General features: G+C 40.8%; 1 protein-coding gene across 1 annotated transcript in view; it reads right to left on the bottom strand.

Moving 5' to 3' along the window:
• Positions 1 to 660: 660 nt before the first annotated feature.
• LOC126278056 (39S ribosomal protein L4, mitochondrial) overlaps positions 661 to 26,454 on the bottom strand; it is a 59,437-nt gene continuing 33,643 nt past the window's right edge. Inside the window, exons 5-6 of the mRNA XM_049977874.1 lie at positions 8,645 to 8,718; positions 661 to 979 (exon numbers count right to left, since the gene is read on the bottom strand). Coding sequence (XP_049833831.1) covers positions 831 to 979; positions 8,645 to 8,718 — 223 coding nt within the window. The 3' untranslated portion in view covers positions 661 to 830. The remainder of the gene's footprint in view (positions 980 to 8,644; positions 8,719 to 26,454) is intronic.

The following is a 26,454-nucleotide window of genomic DNA, read 5'->3' on the forward strand; positions in this document are numbered from 1 at the left end:
GATTCACCTAAATGGGCAACAAATCCACCTTTTTCAGTGTGGATGCACAAATACGCTTGACCTTCTATGGGAATCTCTGAGTAGCAAGCATGGAGAACATGGGCATGGACAGGGACTGTGAATAGGTGGCACTCGATGAAAGTGTAGGTTGGCCGAGAGACACACCGAGGTAGCCCATGCCATTGAGATTAACATTATGTTGTGGGTGGTGCAGTGGTTAACACAACTGCCTAGCAAGCAGGAGACCCTGGGTTTGAATCAGGTCCAGCACACATTTTCACGTGAATGTCCTGATGCAGCTGACATCAATAATCCCTCCCCTTTCCTTTCCCTTACCCCCCCTCCCCCTCCCCCGTCCACCTTCAATTTGGATATAATAAACGATGATGTCAAGGTTGGGCACTATCGTATTAGATATGATGTCGAACATGATTACCACAATGCTGGATATGTAACAGATACCTGCTGGCAATCACTCTGTGTATAGTAGCAACAATAAATATTTTCAACTATTAGAACTGTCCTTTGGACACAAAAAAGAATATTTAGAATAGAACATTATACAGAATATACTTAGGCATACACAATAGGTCCAAAACCATGAATCTGACACTATTCAAGAAAGAGGGTTAATTATAGCCTTTGATCAGTAAACACAAATCATAGCAAAACTTAACATTTATTTTACTCTTATGGACAGAGAGATGTGTACATAACTTCTGATACAGTAGCCAGTAATAAATATAGTCAAAGTTTCACAATTAAACTTAACTTTCCTAGCTATCACAGATTCTCATTACTCAATCTGTAAAATTTTTGTTTGGTAATATTTATCCAACTTGACCAATTCTGAACTTCTTGTTCATATGCCGACTATCGCTTCTGTGAATATGATGAAGTAGTTTCTCTTCAATATGATTCACTGCTGCCAATGTGAGCACAAGCGTGTTGTGTTTTAACATACTGTAAACGTTGAGACCTGAAATCAAGCAGACGATATACCAGCTATAGTTATAGAAATATATATTTTTAAAAACAATTAACTGAATGCAAGAAGTTCATGTGGCTCATGTGGAGGAAAAGATACAATTGAGGAACAATCTGTTCAGTATGTATATTGACTATAGTGTGCCATTCCAAACACTCATGCTTGATGGATTAATATTACAAAAACATTATTGTAACAACACAGCTCAATATTACGGATCTTTTAGAACAGAATATGTTTGGCACCTGCCATCTGGCCAGCCACAGCTTACAACATGAATCCTATTTCATTCTCACCTCTTCTTTAGTTTCCATAGTATCTCTCGTTTGCTGTGCCCATACCAACTCCATACAATATCTTTCCTATTTTTGTTTTGTTTTACATTTGTGATTTCTTGTTTTGCACATCTCTTCCTAGTTCTGCCCCAGTACTGTTTCTATTACAACCTCTGTCTTCCTTTTGTTCTTATCCACATTTCTCTTACCACTTTATTCTACTCTTTTCTTTGGCCACAATTATTATATTACTTTATTTCAGCTTTCTTGTCTATTTATTTCACAGTTAATGTTTCTTTCCAGCTTAACCTACAAATTGGAAATGGAATTTTCTCCCCTTGCATGTTTGTAGTGAAAATTGAATACTCCAATTTATAAATCACCAGATTTAAAATCATTTGGAAAACATGATATAGGTGCATAAAAAAAGAGTTGCATTATTAAGGATTCATGCTGAATCTGTCAAAATTCCATTTACAACACTACAATAAGCAAAAAAGAACAAAAATGCCACAAACCAACTCATTAAAAATAATAATTAATATAGTAGAATGTTAAGTAGGTATACAATTTTAACTTAACTACAACAATGATATATGACAATTACATCACGGTCAAGAGAAAAAAAATCCAGATAAGCATGAGTAGGATACATACACACACACACACACACACACACACACACACACAACACACACAACACACACACACACACACACAACACACACACACACACACACACCAAGGGTTCCAAAAAAATTAATTGTGTGCCTAGACAGTCCATCCATCCCAGTAATTACGAATTTCGACCATTGTTGCCTATTATTGGTATTGATACTTGCATGATATCAAAATATGACACAAATTCCATATATTTTGATTGCACTATTGTAGAAGTTTAAGTTGTTTACACCATCAAGGAATCGTGGACTTTGGTGCATGACATAACTTTCAACTTGATACAGCTGCCCATTCCTGAGAAAAAGGCTATTAACAACTGGACGGATGGACAGACAGACAGATAATACGATGCAAAATATATATTTTCTCATGTGATATAATTACAAATTAACAGTTTTTGGATCTTTTTCTTTACTTGTACTGTAAAACCTTCCTTTTTGCTAACTTTAATGATTCTAGGTCAGTCATTGTCAAACTTTGTTGCTCAAGAGCCAATACTGACACTGTGGGGTGGCACCTTGGGCCACGTAGATACAAACCCAATTATTAATTGGTGATGGTAGTGGTTGTTGTTGTTGTTGTTGTGGTCTTCAGTCCAAAGACTGGTCTGATGCAGCTCTCCATGCTGCTCTATCTGTGCAAGCCTCTTCACTTCCAAGTAACTACTGAAACCCACATACTTCTGAATCTGCTTAGTGTATTCATCTATTGGTGTGCCTCTACAATTTTTACCCTCCATGCTTCCCCCCAATACTAAATTTGTGATCCTTTGATGCCTCAGAATGTGTCCTACCAACTGATCTCTTCTTCTAGTCAAGTTGTGCCACAAATTCCTCTTCTCCACTTCTATTCTCTTCTTTATATACATTTGTCGTAAATTTTTGACTTCCACACATGGCTACACTCCATACAAATACTTTCAGAGAATACTTCATGACCCTCAAATCTATACTCAATGTTAACAAATTTCTCTTCTTCAGCAATGCTTTCCTTTCCATGACCAGTCTACTATTTAAATCCTCTCTACTTTGACCATTGTAAGTTATTTTGCTATCCAAATAGCAAAACTCATCTTCAGAGTCTCATTTCCTAATTCAGCATCACCTGATTTAATTCAACTACATTCTATTATCCTTGTTTTGCTTTTGTTGATGTTCACCTTATATCATCCTTTTAAGACAATGTCCATTCCATTCAACTGTTCTTCCAAGTCCTTTGCTGTCAGACAGAACTACAATTTCATTGGCAAACCTCAAGGTTTTTATTTCTTCTCCCTGGATTTTAATCCCTACTCCAAATTTCTCTTTTGTTTTCTTTACTGCTTATTCAATATACAGATTGAATAACTTCGAGAATAAGCTACAACCTTGTCTCACTCCCTTCTCAACCACTGCTTCCCTGTCGTGACCATAGACTCTTATAACTGTCATTTGGTTTCTATACGAATTGTAAATAGCCTTTCGCTACCTGCATTTTACTCCTGCCATCTTCAGAATTTGAAAGAGATTAGAATAATCAATATTGTCAAAAGCTCTCTACAAATGCTATGAATGTAGGTTTGCCTTTCCTTAATGTATCTTCTAAGAGAAGTTGTAGGGTCAATATTGCCTCGCGTGTTCCTATATTTTTACGGAATCCAAACTGATCTTCCCTGAGGTTGATTTCTACTAGTTTTACCACTCATCTGTAAAGAATCTGTGTTAGTATTTTGCAACTGTGACTTAGTAAACTGATAGTTCGGTAATTTTCACATCTGTCCGCACCTCCTTTCTTTGGAATTGGAATTATCATATTCTTCCCGAAGTCTGAAAGTATTTCGCCTGTCTCTTACATCTTGCTCACCAGGTGCAAGGCTATCAGTAGTTCTCACAGAATGTTGTCTACTCCTGAGGACTTGTTTTGGTTCTTTCAGTGTTCTGTCACATTCTTCAGACAGTATCATATCTCCCATCATCATTTACGACCTCCTCCATTTCTGTATTATTGTCCTAAAGTATACCTTCCTTGTATAGACCCTCTATACACTACTTCCACCTTTCTGTTTTACCTTCTTTGCTTAAGATTGGTTTTCAATCTGAGCTCTCGATATTCATACAGTGGGTTCTCTTTTCTCCCAAGGTCTCTCTAATTTTCCTGTAGGTGGCATCTATCTTACCCCTAGTGACATATCCTTCTACATCCTTACATGTGTCCTCTAGCCATTCAAGCTTTGGCGTTTCACTTCCTGTCGATCTCAGTTTTGTGACTTTTGCATTCCTTTTCACATGCTTTATTTATTGCATTTTTTATATTTTCTCCTTTCATTAATTAAATTCAATATTTTTTATGTTACCCAAGGATTTCTACTAGCCTTCGTCTTTTTACCTGGTTGATCCTCTACTCCCGTCACAATTTCATCTCTCAAAGCTACCTATTCTTCTTCAATTGTAATCCTTTCCCCTGTTCTTGTCAATCATTCCCTAATGCTTCCTCTGAAACTCCTTACAACTTCTGCTTCTTTCAGTTTGTCCAGGTTCCATCTCCTTGAATTCCTACCTTTTTGCAGTTTCTTCAGTTTTAATCTACACTTCATAACAATAAATTGTGATCAGAGGCCACATCTGCCCCTGCAAATGTCTTAGAATTTAAAACCTGGTTCCCAAACCTCTGCTTCACCATTACGTAATCAATCTGAAACTTTCTAGTGTCACCAGGTCTCTTTCACGTACACAACTCTCTTTCGCGGTTCTTAAACCAAGTGTTAGTGATGATTAAGTTATGCTCTGTGCAAAATTCCATCAGGTGGCTTCCTCTTTCATTCTTTATTCCCAATCCATATTCACCTACTACTTTTTCTTCTGTTCCTTTTCGTACTATGGGATTCCAGTTCCCCATGACCATTAAATTTTTGTCTCCCTTAACTATCTGAATAATTTCTTTTTTCTCATCATACGTTTCTTATAATCTCCTCAGCATCTGTGAGGCTAGTTGGCATATAAATGTGTACTACTGTGGCAGGTATGGGCTTCATGTCTATTTTGGCTACAATAATGCGTTCACTATGCTGTTCGTAGTAGCTTATCCACATTCCTATTTTTTTTTATTCATTGTTAAACCTACTCATGCATTACCCCTATTTGCTTAATTAGTGAACTACATAAATTAGTATTGTGTTGTACACTTTTTTTGAAAACAAATTTCTTTTTGTCAAGATTGTTATGTACACACAATTACTGTATTACCAGTTTCCGCAATATATATTGCCATCCTCAGGACCATAAAATTGGGTAGTGGTAGTTTCATCACAAAATGCTTACACCACTCTGTCACATGAGCACTATACAATATGCATAAAGAAGTAGAGGCATTAAAGTGACATGCTACATGTACAAACATGCCATACCATTCACACTCGAGAGTTGTACATACTTTATGATACAACATCTGACATGCCGTTGTAATGCCTCGACTTTTTTATGCATATTGCATAGTCCACATGTGACAGAGTCGTGTAAGCACTGTATGATGTAACTGCCACTATCCGCTTTCACGGAGCTGAGACTGCAACCAGTAAACCAGCAATTGTGATTACATAGTGATCTTGGCAAATAAACTGGTTTCCAAAAGAAGATTACAATACAAAATTATAGATCACCTCCTGCATTGACTAATATCTTCAGGTAACCATAAATTAGTATGTTATGTGCCTCGAATGGACTAGCTATAATAAGGGTGCAATAAATTGGCTGCCAGTTCTGATAATTAAAAGTTGGCACCATTCACAATACTTTATGATGACTGCTCTATTTCAAACTGCTGCCACTCTTAGTGACCCCAAAGTTGTGAAACTGTAATTGCCTGAGGAGTGCTGCTGCGTTATCTCTGTGAGTGAGTGATTAATTGAATAATAACAGTTGCTGTGCTTATATGTAAATGCATTATGCAATATGAGTCACAATCACAAATATTTACAAAATGTTTTCACTGTCACATTTCTCGTACTTATTGTGTTTTATTACAATAACATTAATTGCTACAAATAAGTAGCACATGTGAAGATTGCCATGTAATGAGCATTCACAAAGCCATATTACTTCTGTGTCCAAATTTAAACCATAGCAGCTGATCGGTATGAGCTGCGTACACTTGTGAGTTGTCAGTACTGGAATACAAACAATAAAACATTCCTCCCTCTCATCCTCTAACCCCGCAGTGGCTGACCACTTACCCGTTTGCACCTCAGATAAGTGGCCAACTTTATGTAGCTCACAAATTCACCAGTGTCAATTAAATACGCACATCTTAAAATATTAATGTCTTAGTAAGTACTTTTGCTTGTTACTGAGCAGGAAAACTACACTCTTCAAAAGCTCTTAACATTAGTTGACATTTTAGGATTTGGTCGTTAATGCTAGATGCATATTATTGTAAAAATACAGCTGAGAACCATCGGCCACATGAATACTTGATTCGCACCATAGTTTGACAACCGCTGTTCTAGGTCAATAGAAAGTATCCTATAGGTTTTGATGAGTGAGTTTGTGAGTATCATAATATGTGTCATAAATGGCTGTACCTTTTGATTGCTTTGTCTTGAACCTTTAATTTTTTACACCAAAAAAGGACTGTAGAGTTTAGCATGTGGTATAAATTTCAATTTGATACGTCTACATGTTCCTGAGAAACAGGGTTCTTAACTGGCTGGCAGACAGACAGACAGACAGACAGACAGACAGATGGGCAACAAAGCGGTTTGGCCAACTGAGGTTCGGAACCCGGAAAATAAAAGCAGGGGAGGACCTGAGCAGTATTGCATGGACAGTTGGTTTCCAAATCATACCAGAAAAGACAGAAGTGATGGAACTACGCTGGATGAACCACAAAATGCCTAGGGATTTGCAGGTGAGAGAGATGAAGTTGAAAGGGTGAGAACTTCAAATACGTTTGGCATCATACTTCACTCAGGGGAATAATGTCCAACCAGAAGTAAACCAACAAATCATTAGTGCTTCCATATCATACAACTGACAACCAATCATGAAATTGAGGGTAATCTTAATGAAATTTAAAATTAAGTGTGTAATGCAATAATTCAGTGCTGTTATATGGCATAGAAACATTTGCTATCACCAAGATTGACTCAGAAAAACTTATGGTGTGTGAGAAACAGATCATAAGGATTTTGGGCCACCACAGGAAGGATAAGGGTGAAGGAGACTGAACAATCAAGAAATATATGATGTGAACAATCAGTCCAATACTGTACTGAACAGGCAAAGATTAAGTGACTACAGTGGGCTGCAAAGGTATGAGGATAACTGATTATGCTACCGCAAAAGTAAAATTGGTAGGAAGGCCAGAGGAAAAGTGTCCCTCTAAGTGCCCCCCCCCCCCCCCCCCCCTCAGGGAAGGCCAAGAACAAGATGGGAGAATTGACTATGGAAAGACTTGCAACAACTAGGATTCACAGGAAACTGGATGAAGCTGCACAGGATAGTATACGGTGGAGATAGTCTGTAATGTCAGCATGTGATCCGTTGCATTCTGGCATATGTCCTATCATCATCTTTGGACCTGTGTGGCGCAATCAGGATGATGATAACTTCAACAGAATGAGATGGAGGAAGTCTCCTAGAATGTTTAGTACAAGTGATTTTGGAATGGAGAAGTTGTTGGCTTTGTAGGAAGGGAATAAGGATGTGAGCACTTAAGGACCACTTTAAGAACAATTTATTTCCAAATAGTTCAGCTTCACTCAGAGTGAACCTCACTCAGAGAGGTGTCTTACAGTGGTTTCATATCTTTGCAATTCAATGAGATACCCTATCACTCTATATGTTGGTCCTTTCCAGCAACTTCCTATTCCTAGGTTCTACCTTTCACTATCAGAGACGAGCTCTCTACTTGCAAACTCATTCTAGTAATATGCAATCAAATACTTTAATCACAATGGGAGACAACTGTGAAACATTACTTGTTCCTCTTTATATTCTGACACACAAGACGTATCATCTATTACTCGTTGCTACAACTGGAGACAAACTGTGCAGAGCCTATACTTTTCTAACAAGCAGAAAACTCAATATTGTAATTGCTGCTAGATATTTATCAGGAACTCAGTTGTCCTCCTTTGAATATGTACAGGCTTCTTGTAGTTTCTACTGCATCAGCATCAAAGTGTCATTCTATAGTGACAGCTCCCAATGACTCTGCTCTTTTACTGTTCCTAGCTGCTTCCTGATACCCCTTCTAACTCATGGTACTGACTGTTTTGGCCTCCATCACTAACTGTTCAAATACTGGTTTTGCAGGAACTTTAGTATGAGTTTCTGCCCTAGAGATGTTCCCACCTGACTCTTTCAAAGGTTTGCTAAAGATTCTTCCAGAAGACTCTCGAACATTGTGGCTGCATGCCAGCACCTGCTAATCATATTGGTGCCTGAGGTCATTGTCATTACTTTTTCTGCCACAAGCTGTCAACAACTCTACTTTATACAGTGCAGTGGCCCGCTTTTTGATGTCCATGACACTAGGCTTTGTGAGTTGTCTTACGATTGCTCTTAATAAAGTTTTCCCTTTCCTAAGCCATAACACTTCTTACAGTAATAAAATTCTATAGCCATGACTGATTTGCGAAGTCCATATTTGCCGTTAGTAAGTAAATATGTAAGTAAGTATGTAAAAAAGATGTTGAGGAATGATAAGAGAATGCACAACATACCGTAAGCAGGCATCAGATTGATATGATTAATTGCATCTGTTGCTGCTGTAATATTCCTGGGCATAATATCCAATCTGGAATGAAAACATCAAAATTTTGGTAATGTTATTGCGAAATTACTTAAATGATGGTAGCTGTAATTACAGAGAATGCACCAGAGACTTCAAATGAATATCAGTGTAAATAACATAAAATGCCAGTACAAGGAGAGTAGCATGCACTTTCCTGATGGAAAAACATATTAAAAACAAGACCAAGTGATAAATCATGAAGTGAGGCAGAATTGTTTGGTGGGTGATACTGGTGTTTACAATACTTGAATACAGAAATCTTATGTTGCACCAATATATACGAGGGGGGACCCAAAACAAACCGGATTGTTGTCATAAAAAATTTATTAACAAACCTTTTTACAAAATTACTTCAGTCACCTTCAAAATACTCTCCATTACATGCAATGCACTTGTCAAGTCTCTTTTCCCACTGTTGGAAGCATGTTTGGAACTCTTCAAGTTTGATATTGTCCAGTGCCCTTTGCGAAGCTCTTTTTACCGCCTCCACATCATCATAACGCTCCCCTTTTAGCATTTTTTTCATTCATGGAAATAGGAAAAAGTCGCATGGGGCTAGATCCGGGGAATACGGAGTGTGGGGAATGACAGACCACCTCTGAGATGCCAAATAGTGGGTCACTCGTAAGGCCGTGTGTGCTGGAGCGTTGTCGTGATGCAGAAATCAGTCACCTGATTGCCAAAGTTCCAGGCATTTCCTCCTCACATCCTCTCGTAGACACCTTAAAACATCCAAGTAAAAGTGCTGGTTAACAGTCTGGCCAGGGGGTATGAATTCCCGATGCACAATTCCACGAACATCAAAAAAGACAATGATCATCATCTTCACATTTGACCTCACTTGCCTTGCTTTTTTTGGTCTGGGAGAGTTGGGAGTCCTCCACAGGCTTGATGCTTGATTGGTTTCTGGGTCATACCTGTGTAACACCAACTCTCATCCCCTGTAATGACTTTGTTCACGAAGTTTGGATCACATGCAATCTCTGTTTTCAAGTCCTGACACACATTCATGCAGATGGTTTTTTGCTCCTGTGTGAGAAGGTGAGGAACAAATTTAGCAGCAACACGTCTCATGTGCAAATCGTCACTCAAAATCCGCTGGCACGAGCTCTAACTGATTCCTGTCTCTGCTGAAATTTGGTTGATCGTTTGGCGATGATACTTGTTGATCTTTTGGCAGACTTTTTCAATGTTCTCCTCATTTCGCAATGTTGAAGGGCGTCCAGAATGAGCTTGGTCTTCAACACACATCTCACCACGTTTAAAGCGCCCAAACCACTCGAAAACCTGTGTATGGCTCATAGCGTCCTCCTGGAAAGCTTCCTGAAGCATTTGGTGCGTCTCCGTTGCAGTTTTTTAAAGCAAGAAACAAAATTTCACACACACTCTTTGTTATTTTAAAGTTGCCATAACGACTTTGCAGAGGTAACCCGCCAACAGTCAGAGAAACACAATACCACACTCCCACGTTCAGCTCTACACTGACGCTGTCTGCACAACTGTTTCATGAAGGTCGCAACTAACACCATGTAGCGTGAGAACCCTGCACTACATCTACGAGTAGCTGCGCCCTCGGAGTCCGGTTTCTTTCGGGTCCCCCCTTGTATACCTCTTTTTACTATTTGTCTCATGTATGTACCAGTTCAGAATAGAAAGCTGTGAACACTCTCTCTCTCTCTCTCTCTCTCTCTCTCTCTCTCTCTCTCTCCCTCCCCCCTCCTCCCTCCATCCCCCTAAGATGTTTACAAATGAGCGATAGTTAACTGGTGTGTTAAAATTAGGAAACACAAAATAGTAAAAATAATTTCATTTTGAAGATTAGACCGCTTCAGCTGTAAGTCCTTTCTTTATAAGAATGACTGGTTTCACAGCATTTTAGCTGCATCATCAGGTACAATAAAGTCAAGTCATGTTCCCAATGAGATTCTGATGATGCAAGCAGCTAAAATGTTTTGAAACAGGTTGTGCTTATTAGTAAAGGACTTACAGCTGAAGCGGTCTTATCTTTAAAATGATATATCCTGGATGTGGCTGCCATGATTTTAAAGTCAGCTGCACAAAAATAATAAGCTACTGAAAAAGGTAAATGGGAAAAGTTTACTAAAGAGGGCAGTTCTACAATCTGCACTCATCATACCTAGTTAAATGTAATCAGAACAGGAGACCATGAAAAGATGTAGGAATGATTACAGATGAAGGCAAAGATTACTCACAGCATGATATATATTCCTCTTGATAAAGATGTTGTCTTCTCTCTAGGAAGTGATTCAAGCACTCTATTGGCAGTCTATCCCATTCCTGATAATGGTTTATGGCAAGTTTGGAAGAGTTATTGGTGGCAACTGAACACTGTAATTCATTGTTTCAATGTATCCCAGACATGCTGCATAGGACTGTGACATGGATATCTCACTGATCAGTCCATGTGGTGAATACTTTCAGCTGAGAGAAATCCATTCATCAGAGCAACTCAATGTGGATGAATATTATCCATGAAGAAGTAACCTGGACCAACTGCTACTCAGAAGTCACACTCATAGTTGTAAATGTCCAACATTATGCTTCCCAATAACAGTACATAACCAACACAAGCCAGGTCAATTTTCATGATGTTCCTGCAATTTTGTCACCTGCTGCATTGTCTCCTGATGAATATTCAAGAGCCTTCTGTTCTCAGATGTCCACCCGAGTGCAGCTATGGATGAAAGTTGAGATTTTGATAGTGTACCTTGTTATCATCTTTTCACTTTTGTTCAGTAATACCTCATTAAGTCTCCTGTAGCTATGCAGTATTTTGCAGCTGCAGATTTTCGGGGTAGGTTGATACTGGTTTGTCTCTTGTCCTCCTGAGACCAGGCTTGGCTGGATGCCTGGTTTATGGAACCCTGAGCCATGTTTCACTGCTCATGTTTTGGGAGTTGGACAAAAATGCATTTAATGTTATGCCAAGCCAGGAATCTGCTGATCTTATTCGAAACTTTGTCAGTGTGCAGTAGATAGGCCTTTGTTTAATTCTCCTCGTCATGTTCTGTTTAATGGGCCTGTACCTCCCACCTGAAAGCACAAACTGGATTTGAGATATCCATTTTTTTTAAATACGTCTTTAAAGTGGCTAAGCTGTGTTCTTAGTAAGATATTGCCTGGCTCTTGAGGACCAGTGTACATAGAACAGAATCATTCTGTGAACTGAAGTGGGATTCATCTGTGAAGATAACACTTTTCCATTCATTCATGGTTCAATCTCACTGTGACAGTCTATACAATTAATGATCCCATAGGTGCACTTCCCTGACTGGAGCACATACTTCTTTCCCTGGCTGGAGCACATACTTCTGGGCATCTGGCATACTATTTATATAGAGTGAAGGGAAACTGCAGCTCCTGAGATAGCTGCACATATGAACTTCGCTAACAATGTCTTTCTGGATTCATTGGATTTTTTTTGAACTGTTAAGACCAGATATTGCATTTGGTTGGCCTTGTACTGATCACTAACAACAATTTGCTCTAAGCTGTACCTGACACTGGATCCTTTATGGCACATTCAACACTACTGAGACTATGGTTTGACCCTGGCCTGCTTCAAGGCTTCTCAGAATTCTGCTAAGGAAACAGAGTCCAAATGGCATCTTTGATGGGCATCACATTGTTAACTTCACAAAGAGGCTACTCTCTGCTCCTGACAAAAGTACAAACTGACAGATGCCTAGTTAAACAGGAAATTATCCTTTACTACACATACTGAATTTTGGGGAAATGGTTATTTTTATTGAATGCATAATTTCCTATTTCTGTTTTCCATTTTCCTACAACTGGACTCGATTTTTGGGTGCATTTTTTAGCTGATTTGGCAGAGGCCTTTTTTTTAGGACAAATCATGACAATAGGTTTGCCTCCCTTAAAAGTATCTCAGCCAGTTAAGAGATTTCTTCATTGCATGTACAGAAGATAGAATGTAACATACAGGAGGGCACAAACACCATACAGCTGCCTGGAATTATCTGTTGTTCTTCATCAAAATGTGCAGTCCATTAAAAATTAAGTACAACAGCTTGAAACTGAATTAAAGTCATTGAACAGGATGGTGGTATGCATTAATAAGATCAATGGCATAGAGATAATGAAACACAGCATATTGTGCTACCATCATAGGAAGGTGCAAGCAAGTCGCTACTCTAAACATAACTTAAGGTGGGTAGGGAGGAAATGTTTGTTTATCTCAGAGGTGGCACACATTTTAAAGCTGGAGCAGATCTAATCACAATTAGTGTAGATAAACATTTTGAATTGGCAGCCATTAAACTGATGAAGCTAGATATCTACAAGAAGTTAATCATTCTATGTGCATACTGCTCACCTAGTGGTAATGTGGACACCTTCTTTACTAAATTAACTGAAGACCTGGCAAGAGGTTCAGCCCCCCAAAACAAACATAATACTGTGTGGGGCTGAATATGAACACAGGTGTTGAGGATGAAATTAGAACTAATTTCTACACATTTTGAGCCCCTTTAGCATGGCACAGGTTGTAAACAGAGGGCTATTAGGATATCAAAAAGTACAGCACCAATCTTAGACCATACATTTACAGATATCAACAGTGAAACTCTTAAAATTTTTATAAAATATCCTGGCCTTTCTGATCATTACTTCAGACAATAAAGCTAATGACAAGTTTGGTAAAACCCCCACAACTGCTGGCACAGCTACAAAAGAATCTTCTCCGAGAGTAATATACATAATTGCTCTAGTGCACTGGCAAATCAAACCTGGTGTATGAAAAACAATGTGGATAGTACACTACTGGCCATTAAAATTGCTACACCAAGAAGAAATGCAGATGATAAACAGGTATTCATTGGACAGATATATTATACTAGAACTGATATGTGATTACATTTTCACGCAATTCGGGTGCATAGATCCTGAGGAATCAGTACCCAGAGCCACCACCTCTGGCTGTAATAACGGCCTTGATATGCCTGGGCATTGAGTCAAACAGAGCTTGGATGGCGTGTACAGGTACAGCTGCTTATGCAGCTTCAACACGATACCACAATTCATCAAGAGTAGTAACTGGCGTATTGTGATGAGCCAGTTGCTCAGCCACCATTGACCAGACGTTTTCAATTGGTGAGAGATCTGGAGAATGTGCTGGCCAGGGCAGCAGTCGAACATTTTCTGTATCCAGAAAGGCCCGTACAGGACCTGCAACATGCGGTCATGCATTATCCTGCTGAAATGTAGGGTTTCGCAGGGATCAAATGAAGGGTAGAGCCACATCTGAAGGGTAACACATCTGAAATGTAACGTCCACTGTTCAAAGTGCCGTCAATGCAAACAAGAGGTGACCGAGACGTGTAACCAATGGCACCCCATACCATCACATCGGATGATACGGCAGTATGGCGATGACGAATACAAGCTTCCAATGTGCATTCACCGTGATGTCGCCAAACATAGATGTGACCATCATGATGCTGTAAACAGAACCTGGATTCATCAAAAAAATGAAGTTTCACCACTCGTGCACCCAGGTTCGTCATTGAGTACACCATCCCAGGCACTCCTGTCTGTGATGTAGCATCAAGGGTAACCGCAGCTATGGTCTCCGAGCTGATAGTCCATGCTGCTGCAAAACGTCGTCGAACTGTTTGTGCAGATAATTGTTGTCATGCAAACATCCCCATCTGTTGACTCAGGGATCGAGATGTGGCTGCAAGATCCGTTACAGCCATGCGGATAAGATGCCTGTCATATTGACTGCTAGTGATAAGAGGCTGTTGGGATCCAGAACCCACCAATTCCATATTCTGCTAACAGTCGTTGGATCTCGACCAATGCAAGCAGCAATGTCACGATACAATGAACCACAATCGCGATAGGCTACAATCCGACCTTTATCAAAGTCGAAAACATGAAGGTATGCATTTCTCCTCCTTACACGAGGCATCACAACAGCGTTTCACCAGGCAACGCTGGTCAACTGCTGTTTGCATATGAGAAATCGGTGGGAAACTTTCCTCATGTCAGCACATTGTAGGTGTCGCCACCGGTGCCAACCTTGTGTGAATCCTCTGGAAAGCTAATCATTTGCATATCACAGCATCTTCTTCCTGTCAGTTAAATTTCGCCTATGTAGCACATCGTCTTCATGACGTAGCAATTTTAATGGCCAGTAGCGTAAATTCTCTGAGTCCTGCACATGGTTTAAATTAATTTCTGAGCAGAAAATTCCAAAAGTAGCCACTTCTACAGCAGCAGCAAAAGAAAATAGATGGATAACTGGAGGTATAACAAAGCTCTCACAGACACTTAACTTTGTCAGTCTTTACAATTCCACTACACTAACCCACAGTCACTTGTTTACTATTAAAAGTATAAAAAATGTACAGGAGAGAGCTGCTTACTGGACAAAAAACAACATTCAATGACAAAATAATAAATAGTGCACAAAATAAAAGCAAAGTAATTTTGGGTGTCATAAAACAAGAAAATGGAAAAGACAGACACAAGTTTAATAACATACAAATAAAATATGAGGATAGAACAATAGAAAATCCTTAGAACTTGTCAAATTATATAAATGACTACTTCTCTGGTATTGCGGAGCAGTTGCAAAAAAATCTTTCTAAAACATATGTAGCACCCACAAGACTTACACAGCAAGCACATCCTGCGGATTTGATGGAAAAATTAGGTCAGGGTCATTTCTTTTCAAAAGCTGATCTCCAGGAGGCCTCCCTGCAGCTACCTTTAGATGGAGAGTCAATTCAGCAGTTCCCATTCAGTAGCGCTTTCGTCCCAGCTACTTTCTAAAGGATCCTTGAGCAACTCACACCACAAGAACCTTCTTGTTCTAACTATCTAGGTGATATAGTTGTCTCTGGTCGTACACCAGCAGGACAGTTACCAAATTTGGAGGCATTGTTTCAAGTACTGTTCAAAGAGAGACTGACGTGCAACTACGCCAAGTGTTCCTTCTTTCACACGGAAATTGAGTACCTTGGCCACGTGATTAATCTATCTGTCACACTAACACATAGTGGCTATTTGTGCCTTGTTTTCACCAACCAATCTATCAGAATTGCAAGCTGTAATGAGGAATCTAACCTATTACATCCATTTTATACTGAAAGTTGCTCAGATCACAGTACCTCTGAATATGGCATTGCACGAGCAGTCTGTTCATATGGTCATCCGAATGTCAGAATGCTTTCCAGTGGCTGGAAGAGGCACTACTAAGTGATCAATGTTTGGTTCGCTTTGACCCCAGCAAGCCTGTGATTCTTGCAGTAGATGCCTCATCTTATGGCACTGGTGGAGTGTTGTCAACCTGCATGGGCTCCAATGACAGACCAACCGCATTTGCGTCAAAGACACTGACTAAGGACCAATGCAACTACAGCCAATTTGAAAAGGAGGTTTTGGCTATCATTTATGGGGTCGGTCACACACTTCCATCAAAACCTGTGCAGCTACTGTTCTCTAGTCACGGACCACAGACAGCTCTGTTTAGATCCTCCCAGCCTGTCCAAGCACATACAGTACAGAAGTTACAACAGTGGGACCTTCTCTTGTGGGCATATTGGCCCACTATCAAACACCCTAATGCCTGTCGAGGCTCCCTATTGGCTCTGACGCTGCATTTGATTCCTCCAAGGACTCTTGTCATCACATTGATTCAGAAGAAATCCAGCTTTTGGAAGGTTTTCTGGTCACCTTCCAGTGTGTGGCACAGGAGACAATATTGGACCCAGTTTTGCAGGTGGTGCCCAAGTTTGTTCGTTGTGGGTGGCCGCGGAGTCTGAAGGAGATATGCCACCCAGTGGTTCATTGCTATTTTACTCATCGCATACCATCTCTGTACAGATCGGTACCTTCCTGAAGCACACTGAAAGTGGTGATGCAAGATTCATGGTCACTCAGTCCCTCCAGCGAATAGTTCTTCCATTGTTGTATCAAAGACTTTGGAGTATTGTCAGCACCAAGCAGCTGACAAAGTGCCACTGTACGACGCCAAGAATGGATGTACAATTAGAGGTCATGGCTTCACAGTGTGCAATGTGTGCAGGGTATCACTCTGCTCCCTCACGGCAGTACTTTGAGTGGCCATATCCTGACGGACCTTGGCAATGCCTGCTCATAGATTCTGCTGAGCCATACTGGAACATGCACTGGCTGATGGCTGTTAATACATATGGCAAGTTTCCCTACATTGTTCCACTGAAGTCTACTACTTCAGTCACCACAGTATCAGCTCTTACGTCAAATCTTCTGCACTGGAGGCTTACCTCAGGTGATAGTGTCAGATAATGGACCGCAGTTCATATTTTGGGAGTTGGAACAATTTGGTGCAGACAATGTCCTTATGGCACCCTTTCATTCACAGGTGAATGGTGAATCCAAACGCTTTGTAAGGACCTTTAAATCACACATAAACAAGTTATGAGCCATCCACTCACGGGACCAGTCTTTGACAGTTTTTCTGTTGTCATATCGCTCCCTGCCCAAAGATGAAAGTCATCAGCAGAGCTCCTGCATAGTCAACACCACAGGATTTCACTCCATTTGTTATGTCCATCACACAGACCTTATGTCTCTCCTTCTGATTCACAGTTTTGATCTCAGCAACCACTGTTATTTTGTGCATTTGGCAGGGGTTGGAAATGGGAATGGGGTGTGGTGTCTGAGGTGGTATCTCATTCGACCTACATAATCCATGGTCCAGCAGGCATCAGAACAAGCTTTGGCCAAATCCACTCAGCAGATTTTGCTGCTCTCTTTCTGTTCACAGATCCAACATGCAGCCAGGGCATGCAGCAGCCACTGTCATAGTTGCAGATGTCACTTCCAGCAGACAGTTGTCTCCGCAGTGCGAGACATCCATGGACACTGACCTGGCACTGCTGCCAGCATCATAGTTGTACTGGCTCCTCTTCACACAGCCAGCAACAGGGTCACATTCGGTTTCCTGGCCGGATGCCCTGGAGGGCGCAGATGTAATCGTTAGCAGCCTGCCTGTTGCGTCATCTACCTCTGTGCCTATGGCCACTGAAGCGCACCCTGTGACTGGTTTTCTGATCAGAATTTTCAGCCACAGGCAGTGAGTATACTGCATTGTGGGTGGGTGCTTGGCATCGACTGAAGATTTGTTGACACCTACCTCCTCAATTATCTTGGGGTTTTCACTTCTCTCCATTTTCGATGCCCCCCCCCCCCCCAAGCTCTTTCCCCTGCCGTCCACCTAACCTGCACCACTTCACTGTCCACCACCCCTACCATACTATTCCCCCCCCCCCCCCCAGCCTCCTCCATACCCCCACCCAGTCGCCACTCGTATCATACACTGATGCTGCTACTCGCGGTGTGGTTTCAGTTGCCTGAGACTGCAGTTGTTTGTGAGAGTTGTGTGTGTGTGTGTGTGTGTGTGTGTGTGTGTGTGTGTGTGTGAGAGAGAGAGAGAGAGAGAGAGAGAGAGAGAGAGAGAGAGAGAGAGAGAGTGAGTGAGTGAGTGAGTGAGTGAGTGAGAGAGAGAGAGAGAGAGAGAGAGAGAGAGAGAGATGAAGGTCTAAAGGACTGAAAGCATTATTTCTTTTTGTTGTGCCTACCTGTGACTCAGCATCTCTGCCATATGGTGAGTAGCAACTTTCCCTTTCATAACATTGTTACATTCCATCCTAAATTCTCTATTGTTTGATTTTTGCCTGACGGCTTTTCTTTGATCATAACCCAGTGCTGTTTTCCTATGTTACTATTTTCTTATGCATCACTATACTCAATGTTTGTTATTCTTTCTTTTCTTTCCTGTGTTCCTCTTGTTGCCTTACATACCACACTGCACACTCTACTTATGAGCCATACTGTTCAACCATCTCAGCCATGCACAAGAGACAGCTACAAGACAACACTGATTGTCGGTGCAACATCTTATGTGCCACATTACTCTTGCCAATATAATTAATCCTTTACTTTCAAACTGATCACTCTCCCTGTGTCACTCTTCCGTATTTCCACATTATTTCCCGCAGCTTTCAACAGGCTCTGAGCACTATGGGATTTAACATCTGAGGTCATCAGTCCCCCTCCCCCTCAGCTTTCAGTGACACATGACCTTGTATCTCATTCTATGAACCCCTCCCCAACCCCACTCTTTCTTTGTTGTATCCCAATTCGCACCCACTCATCCAGTCACATCCGCCGTCCCCCTTCTTCACACTTATCCACCTTTAGACCTGTACTGATACTAATAAATATTTTTTTATTATTTATTCTTTACTTTGATTCTTGTGACTTATCTCCAATTTTAGTGAGTTTTCGCCTTTCACTATCGTCGACTCCCTCAGATTTCATCTTGTTTCCTCCTTTTGCATTCATTTCATCATTTTCATGAATTTTCAGACATATTTGGGTTTATTTTTGCAAATTTTTTCTGATGTAATTCTATGTTATTTACTAATTTTTTGCATTTTTTCCACAAGCATGGATCCTTGCTCCTTCCATCTGCATTAATACAGAAAAGTTTCCTTATCCCTAACAGATCCAAGTCCCACATATTGTTCCGGCATTGTTGCTTGGCTCGTGGAATCCCCCCAAATGGCCTTAACCATCAAATTACCCATCTCTGGCTGCCACCCCTCCTCCCATAAAGACCTCCCTCCACCTGTTCAGATTCCGCCAATCCTTAGCCCTCATCAACATAGTCCTACAAAACTGTATCTACCAAGCACAAACCTCCTTGCAGTAACTTTTCTCCATCTGCAAAACTCTCCTGGCTATGCAATCCCAAATTCTTGGAACCCATAACACACACTGAAACTCTTGCTCTGCAGGAACTTGAGCAACATGCACAACAACTCCTCAAAAAGCTCTCCATCCTGATCACTTCCTACTCCTGCCTTGGAGTACCACTGTCCACCACCTCTACAACAACTTCCAAACCTCCCCCACGTCCCCTCATAGCTGACAAACCTTGTCTTGCAGACCCACTACACTTACCCCACCCTACAAAACTCCATCCCACCACCACACAGAATTCAGAACCTAAACAGACCCGTATAACAGTGATGATTATTTACTCCAGAAGCTTTAGCCCCATGGAAATTTCAGTCCTTTCCAAAGGATTCATCTTTGCCCCACTTCCAAATTCAATAATGCAGAACTTGTTAAAGACCTTCTCTCCTTCTCCTGGTCCCTACAGTTGAAACACTTTTTCGCCACCAACCCTAACAATCAGATTCAAACAAGGACCAATAATGAACCATGCCTAACTCAGTTCACTCCTCCATCCAGCTGTGATCCACCCCACTGTCACCAAATCACCCCTGTTAACTTTCCAGAATTTCTTAACCTCAATCCTTGCCTTGCCATCATTCCCCAAATTCCTCAACATGCAAACTAACCTTACATCCAGATAAAGCACTGCAGTCCACCACTTAAAAAATGATCTTGACAAAGGCTCCACCACTGTTGAATTGAACTGCAAGGATTACCTGGTGGAAGGATTCCACCAGCTGTCAGATACTTCCACATACAAACCTCGCTACAGTGACCCCATTCCAGAAATCCAGCAGGATCTCCAGTCACTACTCAAATCCTTAGACCCATCCCAAAGCTCGTGACAGAGTCCATCTCTCTACTCGCCTCTATCACTCCCTGCACTCCTACCTTCTACATGCTTTCTTAAGTCCATAAACTTAACCATTCAGGACATGGCCGGTTACTGTGCTCCCACTGTGAGAATCTCTGCTGTCATAAACCCACCTTCAACCTATTACCCAGAACGTACCATCCTGCATAAAAGATTGATGCCACCTCCCTTTGCACTAACATTCCTAATGCCCACATCCTAACTGCTATTGAACACTATCTTTCCCAATGCCCGACTGATTCCAAATCAACAACCTCCTTCCTTGTCGCCAAGGCCAACTATATCTGCACCCACAATTACTTCTCCTTTGAAGGCATTACCTACAAACAAATCCGGTGTAAGGCTGTTGGCACCCGCAGAGCACCATCCTATGCCAACCTATTCATGGACCATCTGAAGGAATCCTTCCTAAAAACCCAGAATCCTGAACCCCTCACCTGGTTTAGATTCACTGATGACATCTTTGCGATCTGGATTGAGGGTGAGGACATCCTGTTCACATTCCTCCAGAACCTCAACTACTTCTCCCACATTTGCTTCACCTGGTCCTACTCAACCCACATGTCACCTTCCTAGATGTTGACCTCCACCTCAAGGATGGCTACATCAGTACCTCCATCCATATCAAACCTACTAACCACCAACAATACCTTCACTTCAACTGCTGCCACCCATTCTATACCAAGAAGTCCCTACCGTACCGTCCGATCACAAACATAACCTATCCCATCAAACGCAGGGATACCTGTCATGTGATACCCGTCATGTGATCTACAAACTAAGCTGCAACCACATGCTGCATTCTATGTGGGCTTGACAACCAACAAGCTATCTGTCTGCATGAATGGCCACTGACAAACTGTGGCCAAGAAGCAAGTGGACCACCCTGTTGCTGAGTATGGTGCCAAACATCACATCCTTCATTTCAATGACTGCTTCATAGCCTGTGCCATATGGATACTTCCCACCGACATCAGCTTTTCTGATTTGTGCAGGTGGGGACTTTCCCTGCAATACATCCTACATTCCCATAACCCTCCTGGCCTCAATTTTTGTCACTGTCCTCACCCACCCAGCACTACACACCCGTCATTCCACCATCACACCCAGTCTTTATAATTCTCTCCTTTTTCGCTACTCCCCTCCCCCCTTTCCCCAACTCTCCCCTGCCCTCTGTCTAACCTGCAGCACTTCACTCTCCACCACCACTACCATTTTAGGTTGCCCCACACTTTTTTCCAGGTCAACGAATCCTGAATGTGTCTTGATTTTTTTTTTTCAGTCTTGCTTATGTTATCAACTGCAACATCAGAACTGCCTCCTTGGTGCCTTTACCTTCCCCAAAACCAAACTGAACATCATCTAACAAATCCTCAAATTCCTTTTCTATTCATTGTATACTATTCTTGTCATGGATGCATGAGCTTTTAAGCTGATCTTATGATAATTCTTGTACTTGTTGGCTTTTGCTATCTTTGGAACTGTGTGGATGACTTTGTCCAAAAGTAAGATGGTATAAGGCCAGTCTCATAAATTCTGCTTACATGAATATTGTTTTGTTGCCCCTTCTCCCAAATGACTTTAGAAATTCTGATGGAATTTATCTATTCTTTCTGCTTTATTTGATTTTAAGTCTTCCAATGCTCTTCTCAATTCTGATTCTAGTACTGGATCCCCTATCTCTTCTCTATTGCTTCCTGTTTCTTCTTCTGATAAGTCATCGGACAGTCTTCGCCCTCATAGATGCCTCCAATGTACCCTTTCCATCTATCCACTCCCTCCTCTGCATTTAACAAAGGAATTCTCATTGCACTCTTAATGCTACCACTCTTGCTTTGATTTTACGGAAGGTTGCTTTGACTTTTCTATGCACTGAGTCAGTCCTTCCAACAATCTTTTCTTTTGCAATTTCTTCACATTCTTCACGCAGTTAATTTGCCTTAGCTTCCCAGCACTTCCTATTTATGTCATTCCTAAGTGACTTGTATTCCTATATTCTTGTATTTCCCTCTACTGTTGATCAAGTGAAGTATTTCGGGTACTACCCACAGTTTCATGGCAGTTACCTTCTACTCATATTTTTTCTTTCCAACTTCCATGATTGGCCTTGTTAGAGATGTCTATTCCTCCTCAGTTGAACTGCCTACTGAGCTATTCGTTATTGCAGTTTCTATAGCCTCAGACAACTTCAAGCACATCTCTTCAATCATTCGTACTTCCATATACCACTTCTTTACCCACTGATTCTTCCTGACTAGTCTCTCAAACTTCAGCCTACTCTTCTTCATCACTGCCTTACTGTGGCATAACTTAACTCGAATCTTCTCGTATCTCCTAGCCTTTTCCAAGAATACCTCCTCCTCTAGTGATTCTTGAACGATTATTTGCTATTACTAACTGAAATTTAATGCAGAACTTAATTAGTCTTTGTCCCCTCTCATTCTTAATATCAAACCCATATTCACCTGTAACCCTTTCTTCTACTCCTGCCCGTACAACCGCATTCCAATCCACCAAGGCAATTCGATTTTCATCTCCCTCTATGTACTAAATTACCTGTTCAGTATCCTCATATAGTGTCCCTTTCTCTTCATCTTCTGCTTGCAATATTGGCACATATATCTGAACTAAAGTTGTCAGTGTTGGTTTTCTGTTGATTTTGACGAGAATGACACTTTTACTGAACTTTCCACAGTAACTCACTCTCAGCCCTACCTTCTTATTCACAACAAATCCTTCACCCATTATACTATTTTCTGTTGCTGTTGATATTACCCTATGCTCATCTGAGCAGAAATCCTTGTCTTCTTTCCACTTCACTTCCCTTATCCCCACTATATTAATATTGGGTCTTTGCATTTCCATTTTCAGACTGCCTAGCATCTTTGCTACATTCAAACTTCTGTCGTTTCATACTCTGATTCATAGAACATTATTCTTTTGTTGGTTATTCAATCTTTTTCTTGTGGCCACCTCCGCCTTGGGAATAACCCCCTTGGAGATCCAAAGGGGGGACTAGTCCGTAGTCTTTCGCCTATGGAGAGATCATCATGACACGTTTTCAATTACAGCCCCCATGTCCTGTGGATACACATCATGTCTTGAATGCTGTGGTTTCCTTTGCCCTCTGAATCCTTGTGCCACTGATCATTGCTGTTTCTTCTACCTCATATGGCCAATTTCCTACCCCAAGGGCTAGAAAATGCCCTGAACCTTTGTCTGCAACTCTGGCCACTTTGACAAGGCCGCTGGCAGAAAGAGAGTGATGTCTTATGCTGTAAGTCCTTGGTCACCATTGCTGATGATTTTTATTCAAAATTTTAGCAGTGGTGAGGTCTCAACCAGGGACCTATGATGTTTTGAGTACTAGTCAAAGAAGGTACTCTTTGGCTTGTTTATAATGTGTAAATCCTGTATTCGTATCTGTGGCTAAGTGTGTTCAGCGATGATTACGAAAAACAAGATATATGTTTCCAACAGTGCCTCATAAAAGTAATATACATCTAGAGAAAGTTTTAACTTGTGAAATTGTGAAAAACAAGAACAACAATTGTTTCAAAAATACGTCCTAAAAGAAATATATATACCTGCAGAAAGATTTATCTGTAAGTAACACCTCAAAACGTAAATTAAACTGTAAATATTTCGTGTAACTGTACCACATGTAGTGATTATTTGCTCTTATACGTTAAACATAAATTATGCTGTAAATATTTCGTGTTACTGTACCACATGTAGCGATTATTTGTTCTCGTTTCTGTCTAGCCACAGATACTCAACCACCCACACAATGGGTACAAAAAAGCACTAAATGTATATACCATCTGATGATGAGTTGCTAGGCAGCTCGAAACCGGTCATGGTTAAATAAAATACATCTACATAAAAGGCGACTGGTTGCAGTAATTTCTGAAAAACTTTCAGAAATGACTTCCTGACACTTAAATTTATACTCGATGTTAACAAATTTCTCTTCTTCAGAAACACTTTTCTTGCCATTGCCAGTCTACATTTTATATCCTCTCCACTTTGACCATTATCAGTTATGTTGCTCCCCAAATAGCAAAACTCCTTTACTACTTTAAGTGTCTGATTTCCTAATCTAATTCCCTCAGCATCACCTGACTTAATTCTACTGCATTCCATTATTCTCATTTTGCTTTTGTTGATGTTCATCTTATACCCTCCTTTCAAGACACTGTCCATTCTGTTCAACTGCTCTTACAAGTCCTTTGCTCTCTCTGACAGAATTACAATGTCATCGGCAAACCTCAAAGTTTTTATTTCTTCTCTATGGATTTTAATACCTACTCTGAATTTTTCTTTTGTTTCCTTTACTGCTTGATCAATATACAGATTGAATAACATCGGGGAGAGGCTACAACCCTGTCTCACTCCCTTTCCAACCACTGCTTCCTTTTGATGTCCCTCGACTCTTATAACTGCCATCTGGTTTCTGTACAAATTGTAAATAGCCTTTCACTCCCTGTATTTTACCCCTGCCACCTTTAGAATTTGAAAGAAAGTATTCCAGTCAACATTGTCAAAAGCTTTCTCTAAGTCTACAAATGCTAGAAAAGTAGGTTTGCCTTTCCTTAATCTTTCTTCTAAGATAAGTCGTGGAGTCAGTATTGGCTCACGTGTTCCAATATTTCTACGGAATCCAAACTGATATTCCCCGAGGTTGGCTTCTACCAGTTTTTCCACTCATCTGTAAAGAATTCACGTTAGTATTTTGTAGCTGTGACTTATTAAACTGATAGTTCAGTAATTTTCACATCTGTCAACAACTGCTTTCTTTGGGATTGGAATTATCATATTCTTCATGAAGTCTGAGGGTATTCCGCCCCTCTCATACATCTTGCTCACCAGATGGTAGAGTGTTGTCAGGACTGGCTCTCCCAAGGCCGTCAGTAGTTCCAATAGAATGTTGTCTACTCCCGGGGCCTTGTTTCGACACAGGTCTTTCAGAGCTCTGTCAAACTCTTCACGCAGTATTGTATCTCCCATTTCATCTTAATCTACATTCTCTTCCATTTCCATAATATTGTTCTCAAGTACATCACCCTTGTATCGACCCTCTATACACTCCTTCCACCTTTCTGCATTCCCTTCTTTGGTTAGGACTGGGTTTCCATCTGAGCTCTTGATATTCATACAAATGGTTCTCTTTTCTCCAAAGGTCCCTTTAATTTTCCTGTAGGCAGTATCTATCTTACCCCTAGTGAGATAAGCCTCTACAGCCTTACATTTGTCCTCTAGCCATCCCTGCTTAGCCATTTTGCACTTCCCGTCGATCTCATTTTTGAGACGTTTGTATTCCTTTTAGCCTGCTTCATTTGCTGCATTTTTATATTTTCTCCTTTCATCAATTAAATTCAATGTTTCTTCTGTTACCCAAGGATTTCTACTAGCCCACATCTTTTTACCTACTTGATCCTCTGCTCCTTCACTACTTCATCCCTCAGAGCTACCCATTTTTCTTCTACTGTATTTCTTTCCCCCATTCGTGACAATTGTTCCCCTATGCTCTCCCTGAAACTCTGTACAACCTCTGGTTTAGTCAGTTTATCCAGGTCCCACCTCCTTAAATTCCTACCTTTTTGCAGTTTCTTCAGTATTAATCTACAGTTCATAACCAATAGATTGTGGTCAGAGTCCACATCTGCCCCTGGAAATGTCTTACAATTTGAAACCTGGTTCCTAAATCTCTGTCTTACCATAGGTCCCAGTTAAAAACATAGCAGTGTATTCTAATCTCGGTCGATCCTTTATAATCGAGTCCCAATATAATGACACATGAGCAAAGGGCCTCATCTTTTCAAATATCTTGCATCCGTTCTCCTGGCAATGTTCCGCCAACCTCCCTTTCCTTGATGTGTCTTGTATTTTCAGCACAGCACCCAGCTACAGTGCTAATATCATGACCTATCTAGACACTGCTGCATTTGCAAGGGACACCATGCACATGGGGCACTCAAAGACCTCCTTCATCACAAGGTGTAACATATCTTGTGTCTTGGAGGTGGGCCTGAACACTTGTCTCATCCTACATCTCTGCAGCACGCATTCTGTCTTGCTGGTCACTG

The sequence above is a fragment of the Schistocerca gregaria genome, chromosome 6 (assembly GCF_023897955.1).
Source record: "Schistocerca gregaria isolate iqSchGreg1 chromosome 6, iqSchGreg1.2, whole genome shotgun sequence".
Lineage (NCBI taxonomy): Eukaryota > Metazoa > Arthropoda > Insecta > Orthoptera > Acrididae > Schistocerca > Schistocerca gregaria.